Raw genomic sequence first — 18,882 nt, forward strand, 5'->3', positions numbered from 1 at the left:
ACAGACGTGTGCGGGGGTGCGCGCCTCCCCCGTGTAGAATTCAAATCATGGAGCTTTTTGCAAATTATAAATGTAGCCAGCCCAACTCCGAAATATATCATAATTCAGGGACTTAAAATTGAAATTTGTCTTATATATATACGATTTAATGTAGTCCATATTTCAAAAAATATGTTTTATTCTGTTCCCACCAAACACAACCTACCTCAACTCCACGCCTTCATCCTCCGCCACGCCCACGCCATCGGTTCCAACCTCACTTTCCACTGCAACACCATTATCAAGTCCCTACTCACTTCTGCCCACTTCCCCAAAGCTATTGCTCTCTACGCCCATCTCAGGAGGACTGCATACTTCGTCCCCGACAATTTCACCTTCTCCACCCTCGCCAAGTGTTGCGGACTCAATTCCTCCTTCTCCCATGGCGTTGGGATTCATGGCCAGGCTTTAAGGCTCGGATTCGCCGCCTCCAATCTGTACGTCGCCACTTCATTGGTCGACATGTATGGGAAATTTGGGCGGATGAATTGCGCGCGGAAGGTGTTCGACGAAATGCGCGAGAGGAGTTCCGTGTCCTGGACGGCATTGGCCGCCGGGTACGTGAGGATAGGCAATATGGCCTCCGCCAGGGAGGTTTTCGAGGCGACGCCGCCGGAGGAGAGGGATACGGCGGCGTATAATGTCATGGTCGATGGTTACGTAAAATGTGGCATGATGGATGCTGCGAGAGAGATGTTCGATGTGATGCCGGTGAAGAATGTGGTGTCGTGGACGACGATGATCGGTGGCTGTTGTAGCAATGGCGACGTCGAGGGAGGGAGGGCGCTGTTCGACACAATGCCGGCGAGGAATTTGTGCTCGTGGAATGCGATGATCGGAGGGTATAGTTGGAACGGGAGGCCAGATGAGGCGGTGGCATTGTTTCGGGAGTTGGTGGCCGGAGGAGTGTGGGAGCCGGACAATGTGACCGTTGTGAGCGTGCTTCCTGCCGTGGCGGATTTGGGCGCGCTCGATGTCAGGGATTGGGTTTACGCGTTTGTGAAGAGGAAAAAACTCGATGAGTTGGCGAATGTTGTGACGGCTTTGGTTGATACGTACGCCAAATGCGGGGAGATCGAGAAGGCGAGGAGTATTTTCGACGAAGCGCGGGGAAGAAAGACGTGCACGTGGAACGCTTTAATTAACGGATTGGCGCTCAACGGGCGCGCCAAGGAGGCGCTACGAGTGTTCCGCGAGATGCGAACGAAGGGTTTCGAGCCAAACGAGATTACAATGCTTGGTGTATTGTCGGCTTGTAGCCACGGCGGGTTAGTTGAGGAAGGAAAACGATGGTTTGACAAGATGGGCGAGTTCGGTCTAGCTCCTAAAATCGAGCATTATGGTTGCATGGTGGATCTTTTGGGTAGGGCCGGGCGTTTGGTCGACGCCGAGAGATTAATCAAGGCCATGCCTTACGAGGCGAACGGGATCGTGTTGAGTTCTTTCCTATTCGCGTGCGGTTACAACAATGACGTGCCTCGAGCTGAGAAGGTCGTGAAGAAGGTGATTGATTTGGAGCCGAGCAACGATGGGAACTATATAATGTTGAGGAATTTATACGCTTCGGAAAAAAGATGGCGAGACGTGGACAAGATCAAAAGGCTGATGGTGATCAACGGGGCGAAGAAGGAGGTCGGGCGTAGCGCCGTTGAGATTGACGACGTGGTTTTCGAGTTTGCGGCTGGGGACGATGCGCGTCGGAAGAATAAGAATTGGCATTGGCATAATAATTTGGCGCGGAGGATTATGGATCAGTTGAAAATACACATGATGGCGAAGAACTACTCACTGGAGGCAGACTTCTTCAAAAGCCTCTGAGGTCTGTGTGTTTCTTGGGGTTTAAATGTAGAAGATTTGGTTTAAATGTTTGTATTTAAATAATATTTGATGTAATATTATGCTATAGGAAAAAATTGAAATTCAAATAGAAAAGTTCAAATTTTTTTTGCCACAACACTCGTGAGAACTGATATATGATATGATAGTCTTTTCTTTTCTTCTTCTTTCACACATAATATGCTAGAAATGATATGTTCCTTGCAAAAATAATAAATGCAGAAACTCACCTGTTTTTCGTGGTTTAATGGCCATTAAGTTCGACTCGACTCGGTTCAGCTCAATTCAATTACCTGCACATAAAACTGTAGTACCATATATATACCCAAAGGGAATTCTCCCTAAGGACTCTGAGAACACACCTCTGAAAACAATAGTCATGCGTTTGATTTCCTCTTATATATGAAATTAGTCTTGCCTTGGATTTTTTTCGCTCATGCTTATCATCTCTCTAAGCGGATAACATCAAAATCAATCAAATTGAATATATCTGTAGCTGAAAAGTTCAGCAGTAATGTTTTTCGATGTACCTTTATTCTCAGAACCTGGAGAGCAAACTCATCAATCGATGACTTTGGCGCTGCTCTTTCCTCTAGTTCTTGGATTTGGATTGTGCAGCTGTGCCCGGAGAATTATTGATACTTTGCCCACCCGACTTTTGCACTAGCTGAAAGTTTTCTCCATCGGGTAATTTTCTGTTTGCCTTGTCCCTCCGACTGTACACAAGAACATTGTCATCCTGAATGCATAACACATGGAAAAAGAGTTATTAACTTATTGTTGAATAAAGCTATCTAATAATTTCATTCGCTACACGAATTAACTAAACCAAACAAATTGAATTTGATCGTTTGGTAAGTAAATGTAGCACCTATATATGTGTGTACGATGTTCGGTTGCACCTTAATATATGCCAGATTCAATCACAAACTAACTATCAATGATCTTAGATTCTTACAACACAACTAATGCCTATAATCAGAATCTAAAATACCAAACTAAGAGAATTGATACTTAGCATACATTAATTCAAACTCAACTACGTGCGTAGGTATCTATGAATATGATCGGATTTAATTATATGCACACAATAATGAATCCACATAGGAAGCCTGTTGCATCAAATAGAAATATTAGTCCAATCATAAGTCAATAATCACTTATTTTTATATATTATATTTCAAATACATAGATTAACATGTATAGTTTCACAGTTAAAATGCTGTATGACATAATTCAATAATCATATTTGACATATATATAAAAAAAGAAGATCAAATAAAATGTATGCACAAAACAAGCGCCATGATAAAAATAATAGAAGATACTTAAACTTAACAGAGCATCCATCATCACCCAAAAACAAACTCAAAGCATGGTAAGAATTAAATTGAGGGGATAAAAAGCACAAAACACCTTCATGTTATACCAAAATAGCATAGTTAAATTTGATAGTATAATACTTCATTGTCATATCGAAAATACTGTATATAAATTACCGTTATAGTTTCAAAAGTAAAAGGATGTTGTATTTCGATTTGGTACAGAAGAGATTTATACTATTTACCCATCGACAAGGTAAAAAGCAGGAAAGCAGTCTATAGAAGACTTACATCTGTGCTTCTGCTTGCACAGGGAACGACCTCTGCTCGACCACCAACTAAAGCACCCTCAAGCTCAGCTTTGCTATCCATATTCTGGCTCTGTGTTGGCTGAGGTGTCATTCTGTCATTAGTATCTGGAGGGGGCATGGCCAAAGCATTATGAGGAGCTGCGGGAAGCATCGAGTTCTCAATGGGAGGAACCTCGGTAATGGCATGTTCATTCATCAGTTTGTTGGCTCTGCTTTTAAGCTCGCCAACATGTGTTTGTAATAATGAAAGTTTGCGGTACAGATTTTCCAACGCTATATCATCATTACCACGCCCAATGGCGTAAGGTTGTTCATCAAAGTCATGATAGTCTACATCATTGCTGATTGGTTTTGCGGTTCTCTCTGCTACAAAAAATAAAAAGTCTCTACATCAGAACAGAGATTTTTTGTGTGAGCCTATTCACTGTCAACGACACTCAATGTCAATATGAGATGCATAATTATAACAAACGATGTATCCAAATTATAACAAACTCAATTTAGATAAAACACCATGAATTCAATAAATTCTACTTTTTATGCACTTTGTATAAATCAATATAATCAACACAAAATAATAGATATACATATATATATATATATAATTACTCACCAGGATTCTTTGAGGAAGATACATTGACAGGAGCTTTAACAGATGACTTTTTCCCAGACTCTGAAAAATGCCACATATCAAAGATTTAACTGAAATAAATAAATAACACATGAGTATCTTGAATCTTCACAAACAAGACGCAGTATTGTACCATAATAAGAAAACAGGTTATGATTCGACATGTATGTTGCAGTGCCCACAGTTGCTTCATCTTTTCTTCTTTTATTCCTCCTAAATATTTTGTTTTTACCGTAGTACAGAGACAAAGGAAGCGACTTTACACCGTATGCTTCCAATGTTGGTTTTTCTATATAGACCTGCTTGTTTCGATGGATCTCCTCAAGTTTTTTGTCATATAATTCAGCTTGTTCCTCTAACTTCTTGATTTGCAATTCAGTCCATTTGCAACGCCACACAAGAGAATGTATGTGTTGTCTCCAATCACTTTTCAGCTTTTTTCTCCTGAGAAACATGAATGAGCTCTGGATAAGAACCTGAAGTTCAATACAAGCATTTATTCTTTCTCCAAAAAAAGTTCGATGTTATGAACCAGTACCTCACTCTAAATATGTCCTCAAGCACATCCCGTTCCAATGCAGCACCACCATCACCACGAAAACCTGATAAAGCTTCAGATTCACCAAATGCATTAACATCATCAGCTTCACAACCAGAGTCACCAAACGAGCTTGAACTCTCTGTTAAGTCCATATCTTTGCTCTCAGCTTCACCCATCATATGATCACCAGGTACGGCAGGTTTAGAACAATCCACTATGTTGACTACTTCCTCATCTTGTGTTTTCTCAGTTTGCACAAAAGAGTGACAATCCACTCCGTTTCCCATAGCTCCCGTGTATTTCATGAGCTCCTCTTCAAGTTCTTTAGCAAAAAGATCATTGTCTATAGAAGGCGAAGGCTTGATCTTTGCTTTTACATTTTTGTCTCCCATGTCAGTTTCAGGCGACAACGGGATGTATAAATGGAAGACTATGCAGAGTACCTACTAAACAATAAAATTAAGGATCAATGTTTGATGTATTAACTATGTACATATGCAATAATTGTTAATCATGGTACCATATGAAAAAATAGAAATTAGAAAATAAGATTATTTGATTGTTACTACATTTGCTCCCTTCATCATCGAAAGGTTCCTTCACCATTTTTTTAAAAACATCAGAATGAAAAAATGTACATAGTTTTAAGCATTAGAAGCTGATCCTTTTTATGTTTGTTGTTATATTTAAACTTTTTGTAAATTGTTTTTTAAAGTTAATAACAGAACATACATATTTTTTGTTCATGTTTTATGTTGTGCTGCGATAGGGAATGCCGTTTTTCTTTCGTTATAGCTCTTAAAGTCTGTTATCATAATATGCCATTCATCAGCAACCTAAAATATTTGCTTAGGATCTTTATCTGGTCAACATTTATCAGTAAATGCCAAATGTTTTATATGCATTTTTTCTAGATTGTAGCAATAAATCCGACCATGACATCTGCAATCGATAAATCACGCTAACTACTTAAAGCAAGAAAAGGATAAGATTTTCAAATCGGATATTCAATTGCCTTAAAAGATTACATTTACCTTGTTTAATGATGCTCTGAAAAGTTGGGATAACTATAAAGTAAAGTAGGCTACGGAATTTACTCGATGATACATAGGTGGAAATGAAAGACATCACCATGCTGCAAGAATGATCGAAAACAGAATCGCAGTACATATGAAATCCAATTGTCCACTCAATTTAGTGTATAACAGTTAATAATTTCAGTTGAAATCAATCCAATACTATAAACAACATATCCAAATTAGATTCTCATCTTCAATGTCTCAGCTTATCCTAGATTAGAAACTAAACCACAGAAAACATGCCAACCACAACAAAAGAAAAGAATGCACATATCACATGTCATATGTATGTATTGTTCGTGTATATACCATAGATTCAATATACATGAACTATAGAGCTCTGATTTCTATATCCAAAAATCACAAGGTTCATGAAAATAAGATCGATACAAAAAAAAAAAAAAAAAGTAAATAAACACCCAACAACAAACTCATACAAAAAAAACATCCAACATTCGCCGATTAGCCGATTCACAAAGCAAACAAACAGCCAGAGAACAATTATAAACACAGATTGCAATTCCATATTAAAAAAACGTAAAAAATTTTATTAAAAAAAAGGTAACAAACCGCAATCTGAATGCGACGACCGGATTGTCACAAGCTGCGCCCTAACAATCCAATTCCGAGCGATTATGTAGAGCTCCGGTGGAAATTGGGAAACAAAACCTCTCTCCTCTCCTCGTGACGAGTTTGGATTTGTTATGCAGAAAGCCTTCGCGGTGAGCGAAGAGCAATAAATGCTATATAGTGTTCTCTGAGTTGTCAATTCAGTCAATATCTGTCAAATATTTTGCGTTTTTCTTTTTTTTTAATCTCGTATTTTAAAGGAGTCCCTGGTGTCGAGATCCAGATGAATTCTGGCCTTGTATATAGTAAGTCAACCATTAGGAGGAACTTGGTGTTTGGATCCTGGGAGTTTATGTAGAAGTAGTTATATTTCTAGGCTTGGTGTCAAGTATTTTTAAATAAGCAGGTGTTTTTCAGAGAGGAGGTTTGTGTTTGGACAGAATTTTTAAGTTTGGTAAAAGCTCGGATATTGCTTAAAAAATTGATATTATTTTCGTTCAATTTCAAAATAAATATTTATTTTTAAAAAAAAATAGAAAAATTAATAATATTTTAATTATTGTAAATAGTTAAAAATAAATATACTCCTTATGTCCACCATCTATCTTTTTGTTTATTTTTTGCACGTAGATTTTAGTATATTAGTATTATATTGATACCTGTACAATTGATATACGTAAAGACTATTATATCCCTTAACATTTATGGTATTAAGTGTTGTTATTTGATAGCATTTGTGTAATATTATATAAAGGATGAGGTAATTTTATATTTTAGTGGAAGATACATTTACTAAAAATAAAATTGATATATTTGCGATGGAGAGACTAAAATGACAAAATGGATAGATTGGCGGTGGACGGAAAGAGTATATGTTTATTTGGTTTTGATTTGAACTTGAATATTGATTTGTGTTTTGATTAAATAATACTTCCTTCGTCCCAAACGCCCTGCAACATTTTATTTTTGATATGTCCCAAACACCCTACAACATTCCAAAATAAAAAATAATTAATTATACTTAATCTCTACTCCACACTTTATCCCCTCACATCATCCAAATAAAAAAATAAAATATATATTTCTCTCTATCTATCGTATCACCTAATTTTTAAATTATTTTACTTAATACTATCCACCTAAAAATTCGTCCCAAAAACAAATATTGCACATTGTTTAGAACGGAGAGAGTATTTTTTATGTAATATTTTACCAAAAAAAATATTTTTATTAAATATTGGTGGATTCCAGTAAATTTATAAATAAATAACGCTTATAAAGTATGATACTGTTTGAATTTTCGAAATTATCGTGTAGTTAATACCAACTAATTTTAAAAAGTACTTTGTAAAAACAGCAGCCATAATTGTATGGTTTGGGTTTGTAAAAGTGGTTGGAGATTGTGTAATATTAATAGTGGTTTAAAATACATAGTAAGTTATTAAAATTTGTAAAATTATACTAATTAAAATATATATATATATTTTTTATTTTTTATAAAAGTAAATAATGAGTATTTTTTTTACTTTTAAAATATAGTAGTAATGTTTTAGGTTGAACAATTTTTCAAAAATGTTACTGTAAAAATATAATATACACGCTTAGCATAATATATATAAGTGCTGGGCAGATTCTATAGGAAGAAGAACAATAACCAATGGGTATTTGGTTTAGGTCGGTTGGAGGTTTATCATATTTTCGATAACGGCTGCGAATTTTCACGTAAAAAAAAAAAAAAAATTAATGATATATTAATACAGTAGTTTACTTTTTATAAATTTATTTTTTCATTAAAAATAATATTTATATATTTTACTTTTTTGATGATGTATTTACAAATATTTAAAATTTACAGGTTAATAGAAATATATTAACAATAAAAAATTAGTTTTTTATTTTTATTTCTTCTATCTAAACTCAAATTTATTGTCAATTTGGATATCTGAATATATGTACCAAGGTAGCTATAATCTTTTGTTGATCTAAATTTTGAAATTGGGGTTGAACATGTTAATAAATTTGTTGATTCATTTTTATTTTTATTTTTTTCTCATAGATTAACATATATATTTTTTTGATTTTGTTTGCTCAAATATATATTCTTTACTTCTCATTTTATTAGTCCTGCAATGAATTTTTTGTAATTTTATACAAATTTTTAAAGCAAAAATAAAAAATTGTATCATTGAAATCCTATCTTTTTTATTTTTAATCTCATTCAAACAAAATATCAAAGCTAATTTCATTCAAAAATTTATTTATTATTTTTTATTCTACCGCTTAAAACTGTTAGGGAAACGCAACATATGTGTCCAAGGCTCTGATACTGGTAGAAAAACACAGTCATTAATTATATATCCGTAAAGAGGAGTCCCTAATATTGATGCGGTGTCTGCTACGGATCCAACACGAATCCTTTGCCTGGATGGCCATAGGAGTCCGCCACCGCGACGAGCTTCGATGCTGGAGGAGGAGAAGCTGAGTCCGAGCTCTTCCATGTCCCGCCACCGATCGGAGCCCCGTCAGGGAAATTCGTGATGAAGAATTGGGAGAACGTATTGTCAGGATCACTTGCGGCTCACCCACCCAGGCTCCGGTGAATCATGACTGATAATGCTGAAGATCCAGACCCCTATTTCCTCAACAAAATCGGAACCTCCTCCCTGCAGAAGCTCGACTTCGGCGGCGCCGATCAATTGGTGTATGGCACTGACCCATTCCCTTGGCTCTTCTTCTTCCCTTTACTGAACAATCCGAATCAGGCGCCACGTCAGTTTTCTTTAACGCAATGTAGCTTATTCCGTTAAAATTTCAAAGATGAGACAAAAAATGATAAATAAATTTTTAAATGATACTAGTTTTGATAAAAAATATTGTCTGAATAAGACTAAAAATAAAAAAAAAATAAAAAAAAAAGAAGATTTCAATGGGACTATTTTTGATTTTTACTCAAATTTTTATATATGTTTATTTGAATTTATTGTTTATATTATGACTGTCTGATCTCGTGGTGAACATTTTAATTATTTTAATGTATTAGCGATTGTTAATTTAAAGTTTCAAATTTTTTTAATACAAATTTTCTTTGATGTATTTATTTATTTTAATTATATTAATTTGTCGACCCACCAAATTAAAAATCCTAAATCTGCCCACTGATTACACCTAGTAGTACTATTTGAAATTTCAACACCAGTTAAGCAACATTTCTAAGAGCTTCTGATATAACAAAAATTACCTAAAAGCATTGTCAGAGAAGGTAAAGCATGCCTCTTAAGCATCAATGAAGACTCCACCGGCGTTATGTAGAGCAGATAAACATATACGTTAATTCTTCCTAAATGTAGAGCAGAGCTGTTGTGTTTGTCCGTCTGTCAGTTTGGCTGTCTTCTTCATTCACTGCCACTTTATTCTCCTTTCCTTCTTCCATCTGCAACCAATCCCAAAGACAAGAGTCCAAATCAAAAAATTCGTCTTTGAAGCCCCCGATCCTCTTTTCCGTTGCCACAAACGTGCTGGCAAGTCAAGGCAAGGGAAGAATCAAGACAGACATACATTATTCAATCACAAACCAAACTAAAAACATAAATCTCCACAATGCTTATTTGTTTCTTTTGATTTGGTTTGGAAAAATTTGATCTAGATTTTGTATTTAGATAATGTTTGATGTGACGTTTTGTTAGAGAAAAAAATATACTCTCTTTATCTCCTCTTAATTTTCATTTTGGTCCGTCCTGCATTAATGTATATATTTTCTTTTTTAATAATTATAATTCCACTGTTTATATAAATATCCATACTTCACCATCATATTTCACCTTTTGAACATATATATATATATATATATACATTTTTATCAAAACGTAAAAAATTGACTTTACATTACTTGTAACTACCTGGCGCTAAAATTAAATGTATATATTACAGCGGCAAGAGGGAGTAACTTTTTTGCGAAAAATACAAGGTCAAATAGCAAAATTTGAAAATTTGTTAAAAAGAAACACACTCGATCATGTCCCCTTCACTGTCCCCGTACACCACTGTATATTCCTCTTTTCCAATGGCTTCCATTGTTGTCATTAATTAATTGATTGATTAATAATCACAAAACATCTGATGTGATCTGACCTACAAAATGTCAGAAGATTTGCAGAGAGAGAGACCAGCGGGCAGGCAGGTAAAGCAGGAAGGAAGGAGATGTGTTAATAGGCCATGAACAACCGAATATAATTAAGGTTCGATAATTTAATTGTGGTATATATGCTTTGCCGTGGAGTTTCCTTCTACTCAAAATCTAAAATTTTAACCATTCACATGCTTGTTGGTTGATTCGGTATGTAGATAAATTAATGATACTTGTGGGTTAGCCCATAATATTTTCAGTTGCCGTTTAGTACATAAAATAATGGTAGAAAAATAATAGCAGAGAATAAAAATTCAACATAGAATTGAGAATTCTATAGATTTAAAAAAAAAAAAAAAAAAAAAAATCCATAATGTGTGTGTGTTTAGGGTTTCAATTTGAAGGTTTTTTTTTGTTTTTTTTTTTTTTTTCTGCCCACTTGTGCAGGAGATAGGTTATAATTCATCTGATGTATTTATCAAGAGAATTGTAGCAAAAGGTGGTGAATTTGTAGAGGTCAGTGACCGCAAAATGTTTGTCGAATCTATTTGTTTGCATCTTTTTGTCTTCTTCAATAGGTCTAATATTATTTCTTGTGAAGGTTCATGATGGGAACTTGCTTGTCAATGGAGTTCCTCAAGATGAGAATTTCATGTTGGAGCTACTTATCAACTCAACATGGTTTATTTATAGAATAATCATATGCCATGACTACAAAGCATGATTCATTATTGATTTCCATCCCTTTATAACTGTAATAACAATTTGATTCGCATATTTGGTAATTTCTTAGTCTCGTATGTTAGAAAAATAATTAATGACGCGTATTCCTATTAATTTAAATTTTTAGTTGAGACGGTCATTCCAATCATATAACTTGCTGCATAACTAAGCTAAGTACTCTTTGTCTATATTGAGATTCGCTTAGATTTTGAGCTGATGGTGTTTGGTTTCTCAGGGGTTCACTTCCCGTTAAGAATATAGTCCGTTGCTCAGTTTTTTAATATTGACCTCCGTCAGAAGTATCTGACACTATGGTGTCTGGTTATGCATGTATTAGGTATATTGATTTTTATCATATGTTTTGGGACACATGTTACATACTATCACGTTTCTTTTATTGATGCAATTATTGATTTTATTGTTTGATTTGTTTTGCTTACAAAACATAGTTGACTATTTGATTATTAATGGTTTAATATATAGAATTAAATATAATTGGTCAGAAAGTGATTGAATATAATTTTTTTTGGAATTGATTGAAATTAGTTAAATGTATTTTGAAGCCTGCGGCTTGGAAAAATTAAAAACGAAAGACCACTTGGGATTTCTTGACATCGAATTGTTTTAAATTGGTTAATGTAATTTATTTAAAATTAGTGAGGAAATTACCTAGGGTTGTATTCCTCGCGGCACATCAAAAAATCCAAATTCCGCATTGATTTATTTTGTTTGCATAATATTTTAAATTATTTTTATACTACGTGGCATCATTTTCTTGAAAATTATCCTTTCACATTATAATGAATTGATAATGTAAATAGTGACAATTTTGTTGAACCCTCTTTGGTTTCCATAATATAGATTAAAATAATTTTGAATGTGGATTGGCCTGCCCAACTTTACTTTTAAAGGGGTTGAAAGATTTCTTAAATCCGTTAAAATACAGATATAAATGAGCCAATCCATGGGTTAGGAGTGAGTTAGCCCGCGACCAAATATAATAATTATTACTCTATTTGTTTCAATTAAATATATTTTTTTTATCATTTTCGTCTATTAAATTTAAAAATATCATTTCATATTATAGTAAATATAATCATAGACTAATACCGAACTATCATTAATTTTTATGTAAATTACGGCCATACTACTATAATCCACTTATTTACGGGTTACATTAGATTGTGAGCTAATCTACCCGGCTAACCCTTTTGGACAATTATATACTCACACTATTCTCCTATATATGATGATATACACCTAGCACAAATTTATTTCTCTATTCTATAATGTTGTGTGAGGAAGAGATTTACTGCGTTCAATGTAAATTAGAGATGCATAATTATAACAAAATAATGTATTCAAATGTCAACACACTAAAATTAGATAAAACTCCATCAATTCAATGCAATTCTACATTTTATGCACTTTGTCTGAATCGATATAATCTAATATAGATATATAGATAGATAGATAATTACTCACCAGGACTGTTTGAGGTAGATGCCATGACAGGAGCTTTACGAGATGACTTTTTCCCAGACTCTGCAAAATGCAACATATCAAAGATTTAACTGAAATAAATAAATGACACAGATTGGTATATATCTTGATTATTTAAAAACAAGATGCTGTATCGTACCATAATAAGAAAACAGGTTATGATTCCACATGTATGCTGCAGGGTCCTTAGTTGCTTCATATCTTCTTCTTTTCCTCTTATAAATTTTGCTTTCACGATAGTAGCGAGGCAAAGGAAGCGACTTCAGACCGGATACTTCCAGTGTTGCTTTGTCTATATCGACCTGCTTCTTTCGCCGGTTCTCCTCAAGTTTTTTTTCATATAACTGAGCTTGTTCCTTTAGCTTCTTGATTTGCGATTCAGTGCATTTGCAATGCCACAAAAAAGGATGTATCTGTCTTCTCCACGGATTTTTCAGCTTTCTTCTCCTGAGAAACCTGAACAATGATCTCTTGATGAGAAGATGAAATTTAATACAAGCATTTATAAATTTGCCACAAAAGGTGCGATATTATGCTATGAACTGGTACCTCTTTTTCACTCTTTCCGCGAGCATATCCTGTTCAAATGCTTTCTCACCATCACTAGATAAAGCTTCAGATTCACCAAATGCATAAACATTATCAACTTCACAATTAGAGCCACCAAACGAGCCCCAACTCTCTGTTAAGTCCATATCTTTGCCCTCTGATTCAACCGTCATATGACCACAAGTTATGGCAGGTTTAGGACAATCCACTTTGTCGACTACTTCCACGTCTTGAGTTTTCTCAGTTTGCTCAACAGATTGCCAATCCACTCCGTTTTCCATAGGTTGGGTGTGTTTCATGAGCTCCTCTTCAAGTTCTTTAGCAAAAAGATCATTGTCTGTAGAAGGCGAAGCGTTGATCTTTGCTTTCAACTTATTGTCTCCCATGTCAGTTTCAGGCGACAATCGGAGGTATAAATGGAAAAATATGCAGAGGACCTGCTCAGCAAAAAAAATTAAGGATCAATGATTGATGTATTAACTTTGTACGTTTGCAATAATCGCGAAACATGGTACCTTAGCTTGCAGAAAAATAGAAATTAGAAACTAAGATTCCTTGATTGTTACCACATTTGCTCCCCTAATCATTCTTTTGATAGTTTTTTAAAACATAAGAATGAAAAAATGTACATAGTTTTCAGCATTAGAAGCTGATCTTTTGAGAATATTGGACATTCGAAAAATTGTTGGGTCTCCCCACCTTATAAGGGTGAAAGACTACTCCACTTAATTCTAATTGATTTTAAATTAGAAGTTTGGATCCGTTGTTAACAAGTTTTTTTCTATGTTTGTTGTTATATTTCTGTTCATGTTATGTTGTTTTGCAATAGGGAATGCCGTTGTTTTGTTCATTATAGCTCTTAAAAGTGTTTCTCATAATATGCCATTCATCAGCAACCTAAAATATTTGCTTAGGGTCTTTATCTGATCAACATTTATTCTAAATGTCGTACATGCGTTTGTTCTAAATTGTCGTAATAAATCCAACCTCAACACATGAAATCAATCGATCACGCTAATTACTTAAAGCAAGAAAAGGACAAGATTCTTCAAGTTGGATATCCAATTGCCTTACAACTTTTAGTGATTGCTTCAAAAAGTTGATATAACCATAAAGTAAACTAGGCTACGGCATTAACTCGAAGATACGCACGTGGAAATGAAGACGTCACATGCTGCAAGCATAATCGAAAACAGAATCACAGTATATATATGCAAAATCCGACAAAATTGTCCACTCACTTTAATGTATAACAGTTAATAATATCAGTCGGAATCAATCCAATACTATAAACAACATATATCCTTGTTGGATTCTCATCTTCAATGTCAGATTCGAAATTGAAGCACAGAAAACATGCCAAGCACAACCAAAAACGAGAATTCACGTATCAGGTCACATATATGTCTATTCTTCTTACATAGTTTCGATATATACTTAGATTCAGAATATAGATATACATGAACTATAGGATTTTGATTTTCTATATTAAAAAATCACACCTCAACAGAGTCAATCAAGGTTAAGTTCAATAGAAAAAAGGAACAATCACTGAAAAAAATAAACATAACAACAATCACCACAACAACCAAAGCAGGCTTTAAAAAAAACACACCACCGCCGGATTAGCCGATCCACAACGCAAACAAACAGCACAAACACAATTTCACATATTGCATTTCTATATCTAATAAAAACATAAAAAGATCTAACACTGTTTTAACCAAAAATGTAACAAGCAGCGACCTGAATGCAACTCTCGATTGTGACCAGCGGCGCCCTAGCAGAAAAAATGTTTTCCTGGTGACGGGTTTGGATCTGCTCTGCGGAAAAAGCCTTAGCGGTGAGTGAAAGAGAAATAAATGCTATACAGTCTTCTGAATTGTCACTTTCAGTGCCGTTAACATCTGTCAAATATTTTGCGCTTTGCATTTATTTTATTTTTATTTTTTATTTTAAAGGATTCCTTGGTGTTAAGATGAACTATGGTCTTGTGTATAGTAAGCCAACAAATCGGATGAATCTGGTGTTTCGAATACTGGGATTTTATGCAAAGGCAGTTACATTTCTTGACTTGTAGTTCAACTGCTTTGTTCATCCAATATTTATTTTCAATTGCGATTTAAAAAAATAATGATAAACAATATAAAATACATTTTATAAAAATCAAAAAGTTAAAAAAATTTCAAATACAATAGTTAAATATTTAATTTAAAATAATATATTTTATATTTTTTTACACAATTCCTCGTATCCTACCTCAAAAATCAATTCAATTAGATTTTTAATATTATATTTTGCAAGAATAAATATAACTTTAAGGTATATTTTTAAAAAAAATATATATAATTGTTGACTAACAGTAACAAATTTTTTAAAAGGTGTGTTGTAAAGAGAGGCATAATTGTCTGGTTTGGACTTGTAGAAATGGTGGGAGATTGTGTAATAGTAATAGTGGGTTAAAATATTTTTATGTAATAAAAATTCATGATGTCCACGACTTGTTTTTGCATTACTATTTCAAATAAATTATTTGGATAATACTATAATTATTAGTTATTATTAGTTTTGGAAGAAAAATGTATTCCACGCAAACTTTATTGAGTTTTATGTGACAAATAAAACATACTAGGTGTGTTCAATTTGTATTTTTGAGTTAGGTACGTAGATTTGTATCGATAATATAAAAAATAATATTTTTTGGATGAATAAATTATATATATTATATATTGCTCTTAAAATATATAATAGTATTTTTGTAATATTTATGAAAAATCATACCAGCAAATAAAAAGTTAGGTGAACAACAATTTCTCTTGAATTTTCATATAATAGAAAAATATGTGATATATTTTACTCTAAAAACAATCATTCAGAGTTTATTAATTTTTATAATATATTTAATTTTTTTTAAAAAAAAAATCATAATTAAATATCTATTGAAGTTTAGACATACAATTTAAAATGACTTATGATGTACTCCATCCGTCCGCTCACATCTATATTTTTGCGTAATTAATATTAAAAGTATCATTTTGTATAAAAAAATTTTGTACAAAAGCATTATATTAATTAGTATTAAGACACTAGTAGTAGAAGTATTTCTTTTGTCATTTTTTATTAATTTGTATTTATGTTTTATATAATAATTAATATTTAAAAATCAACACGTAAATCTGGCCTTAGAGTGGGACGGTGATGGTATTTATCAAGAGAATTGTAGCAAAAGGTGGTGACTTTGTAGAGGTCAGTGTCCGCAAAATGGTCGTCAAATCTATTTGTTTGCATCTTGTTGTCTTCTTCAACAGATCTAATATTATTTTCTTGTGAAGGTTTATGATGGGAAATTGCTTGTCAATGGTGTTCCTCAAAATGAGAATTTCATGTTGGAGCCACTCAAATAAGAAATGGATCCAGTGATAGGTAACTTATCAAACTCGTCAATATGGTTTTTTTTTTTTTAATCGAATAATTATATGCCATGACTACAAAGCATGATTCCTTATTAATTTCCATCCCGTTATAGCTTGTGCCTGAAGGCTATGTGTTCGTGCTTGGAGATAACTGTAATAACAACTTTGATTCACAGATTTGGTAATTTCCTAGTGCCGCACAACTAAGCTGCGTACTCTTTGTCTATATTAAGATTTGCTTAGATTTTGAAATGGTGGTAGGTTTTGTGAGGATAGGTGAATCAAAAATTGGCTTAATGTAATTTGGTTGGATCCAAAACTGGTTAAATGCAATTTGCTTAGTTTCGAATAGGTTGAGACAAGTTTAATTTAATATGTTTTGAATTCATTTAATGTAATTTATTTGAAATTAATTGTACATTGTTCTGGTCGAAATTAATTTAATGTAATTTGACTGTACTTGGTATAATGATTTAGTGGAGAATTAGCTAATAATTTAATCCCTTGCTACGGACGAAGAAGTGTCGCAAAGTGTTGCAACTAAAAGGATTGCGAGGGATTATTTTGCGTTATAAATTCCCTCGCAAAACTTCGGGTTTGTTCACGTTTTGTTTTTAGATGACAAAATTTCTCATAGATATTATAACATATATATATACACTTTATTTATTCACAAAAAAATAATAATTTAATGCAATATTATTTTTTGTATTATCAATTTAATTTCGCATACTTAACATAAAAAAAACAAACTCATCCAAAAACACAAAATGAAAGAACACTTAAATACTTGAAAATACATAAATTACTAGATTCACATTGTTCTCCTATATATTATATACTAATGCTACTAATCCTAAGCCGCCCGTGCTATGCACAATTTTATTTTATTTTTTTGGTTCCGTAATTTTATGTGAGCAAGAGATTCACTGTCAAACAACGCTCAATGTCAATTTGAGATGAATAATTATAGCAAATGATGTATTTGAATGTCGTCAACAAACTCAAATTTGATAAAACACCATGAATTCAATCCATTCTACTTTTTATGCATCTTGTATAAATCAATATAGTCTAATATATATATATATAGATAGATATAATTACTTACCAGGATTCCTTGAGGTAGATGCAGTGACAGGAGCTTTAAGAGATGACCTTTTTCCAGACTCTGCAAAATGCCACATATCAAATTAAGATTTAACTGAAATAAGTAACACATATTGGTATATATCTTGATTATTGAGACACAAGATGCAGTAGTGTACCATAATAAGAAAACAGGTTATGATTCGACATGTATGCTGCAGGGTTCTTAGTTGCTTCATATCTTCTTCTTTTTTTCCTCCTAGAAATTTTGTTTTCACCGTAGTATTGAGGCAAAGGAAGCGACTTCACACCGGATACTTCCAATGTTGCTTTATCTACATCGACCTGCTTCTTTCGCCGGATCTCCTCAAGTTTTTTGTCATATAACTGAGCTTGATCCTCTAGCTTCTTGATTTGCAATTCAGTCCATTTGCAGCGCCACACAAGAGGATGTATGTGTTCTCTCCACTGACTTATAAGCTTTTTTCTCCTGAGAAACATGAATAATGATCTCTTGATCAGAAGATGAAATTTAATACAAGCATTTATAAATTTGCCACAAAAGGTGCGATATTATGTTATGAACTGGTACCTTTGTTTCAATATTTCCGTGAGCTCATCCTGTTCCGATGATTTGTCATCTTCACTAGATAAAGCTTCAGATTCATAAGCATTATCAACTTCACAATCAGAGCCACCAAACGAGCTCGAACTCTCTGTTAAGTCCATGTCTTTGCACTTCGCTTCACCCATTGTATGACCTCCGGGTATGGCAGGTTTAGGTTTAGGACAATCCACTTTGTTGACTACTTCCACGTCTTGAGTTTTCTCAGTTTGCTCAGAAGATCCCATAGGTTGGGTGTATTTCATGAGCTCCTCTTCAAGTTCTTTAGTGAAAAGATCATTGTCCGTAAAAGACGAAGGGGTGATCTTCGCTTTCAACTTATTGTCTCCCATGTCAGTTTCAGGCAACAACAGGATGTATAAATGGACAAAATATATGCAAAGGACCTGCTCAACAATAAAATTAAGGACCAATGATTGATGTATTAACTTTGTACATATGAAACACTAGTGAAAAATGGTACCATAGAAAAAAAAAATAGAAATTAGAAAATAAGATTATATGATTTTTACTACATTTTCTCCCTTC

General features: G+C 33.6%; 2 protein-coding genes across 2 annotated transcripts; one reads left to right on the top strand and one right to left on the bottom strand.

The window, feature by feature from the left end:
- Positions 1-74: 74 nt before the first annotated feature.
- Positions 75-2,543, top strand: LOC127252674 (pentatricopeptide repeat-containing protein At2g44880). The gene is made up of 2 exons (XM_051276953.1): positions 75-1,858; positions 2,418-2,543. The coding sequence occupies exon 1, from the start codon at positions 172-174 to the stop codon at positions 1,855-1,857; it is 1,686 nt and encodes a 561-aa protein (XP_051132910.1). The 5' UTR covers positions 75-171; the 3' UTR covers position 1,858; positions 2,418-2,543.
- Positions 2,468-15,082, bottom strand: LOC127252675 (uncharacterized). The gene is made up of 6 exons (XM_051276954.1): positions 14,974-15,082; positions 13,228-13,664; positions 12,818-13,134; positions 4,122-4,181; positions 3,489-3,874; positions 2,468-2,614 (listed from the first exon to the last, which is right to left on the bottom strand). Exons 2-6 carry the CDS (start codon positions 13,611-13,613, stop codon positions 2,468-2,470), a joined length of 1,296 nt encoding a protein of 431 aa, XP_051132911.1. The 5' UTR covers positions 13,614-13,664; positions 14,974-15,082.
- Between the last annotated feature and the right edge of the window lie 3,800 nt (positions 15,083-18,882).

This window comes from Andrographis paniculata, unplaced genomic scaffold, assembly GCF_009805555.1.
Source record: "Andrographis paniculata isolate CXL003 unplaced genomic scaffold, ASM980555v1 Contig46END, whole genome shotgun sequence".
Taxonomy (NCBI): domain Eukaryota; kingdom Viridiplantae; phylum Streptophyta; class Magnoliopsida; order Lamiales; family Acanthaceae; genus Andrographis; species Andrographis paniculata.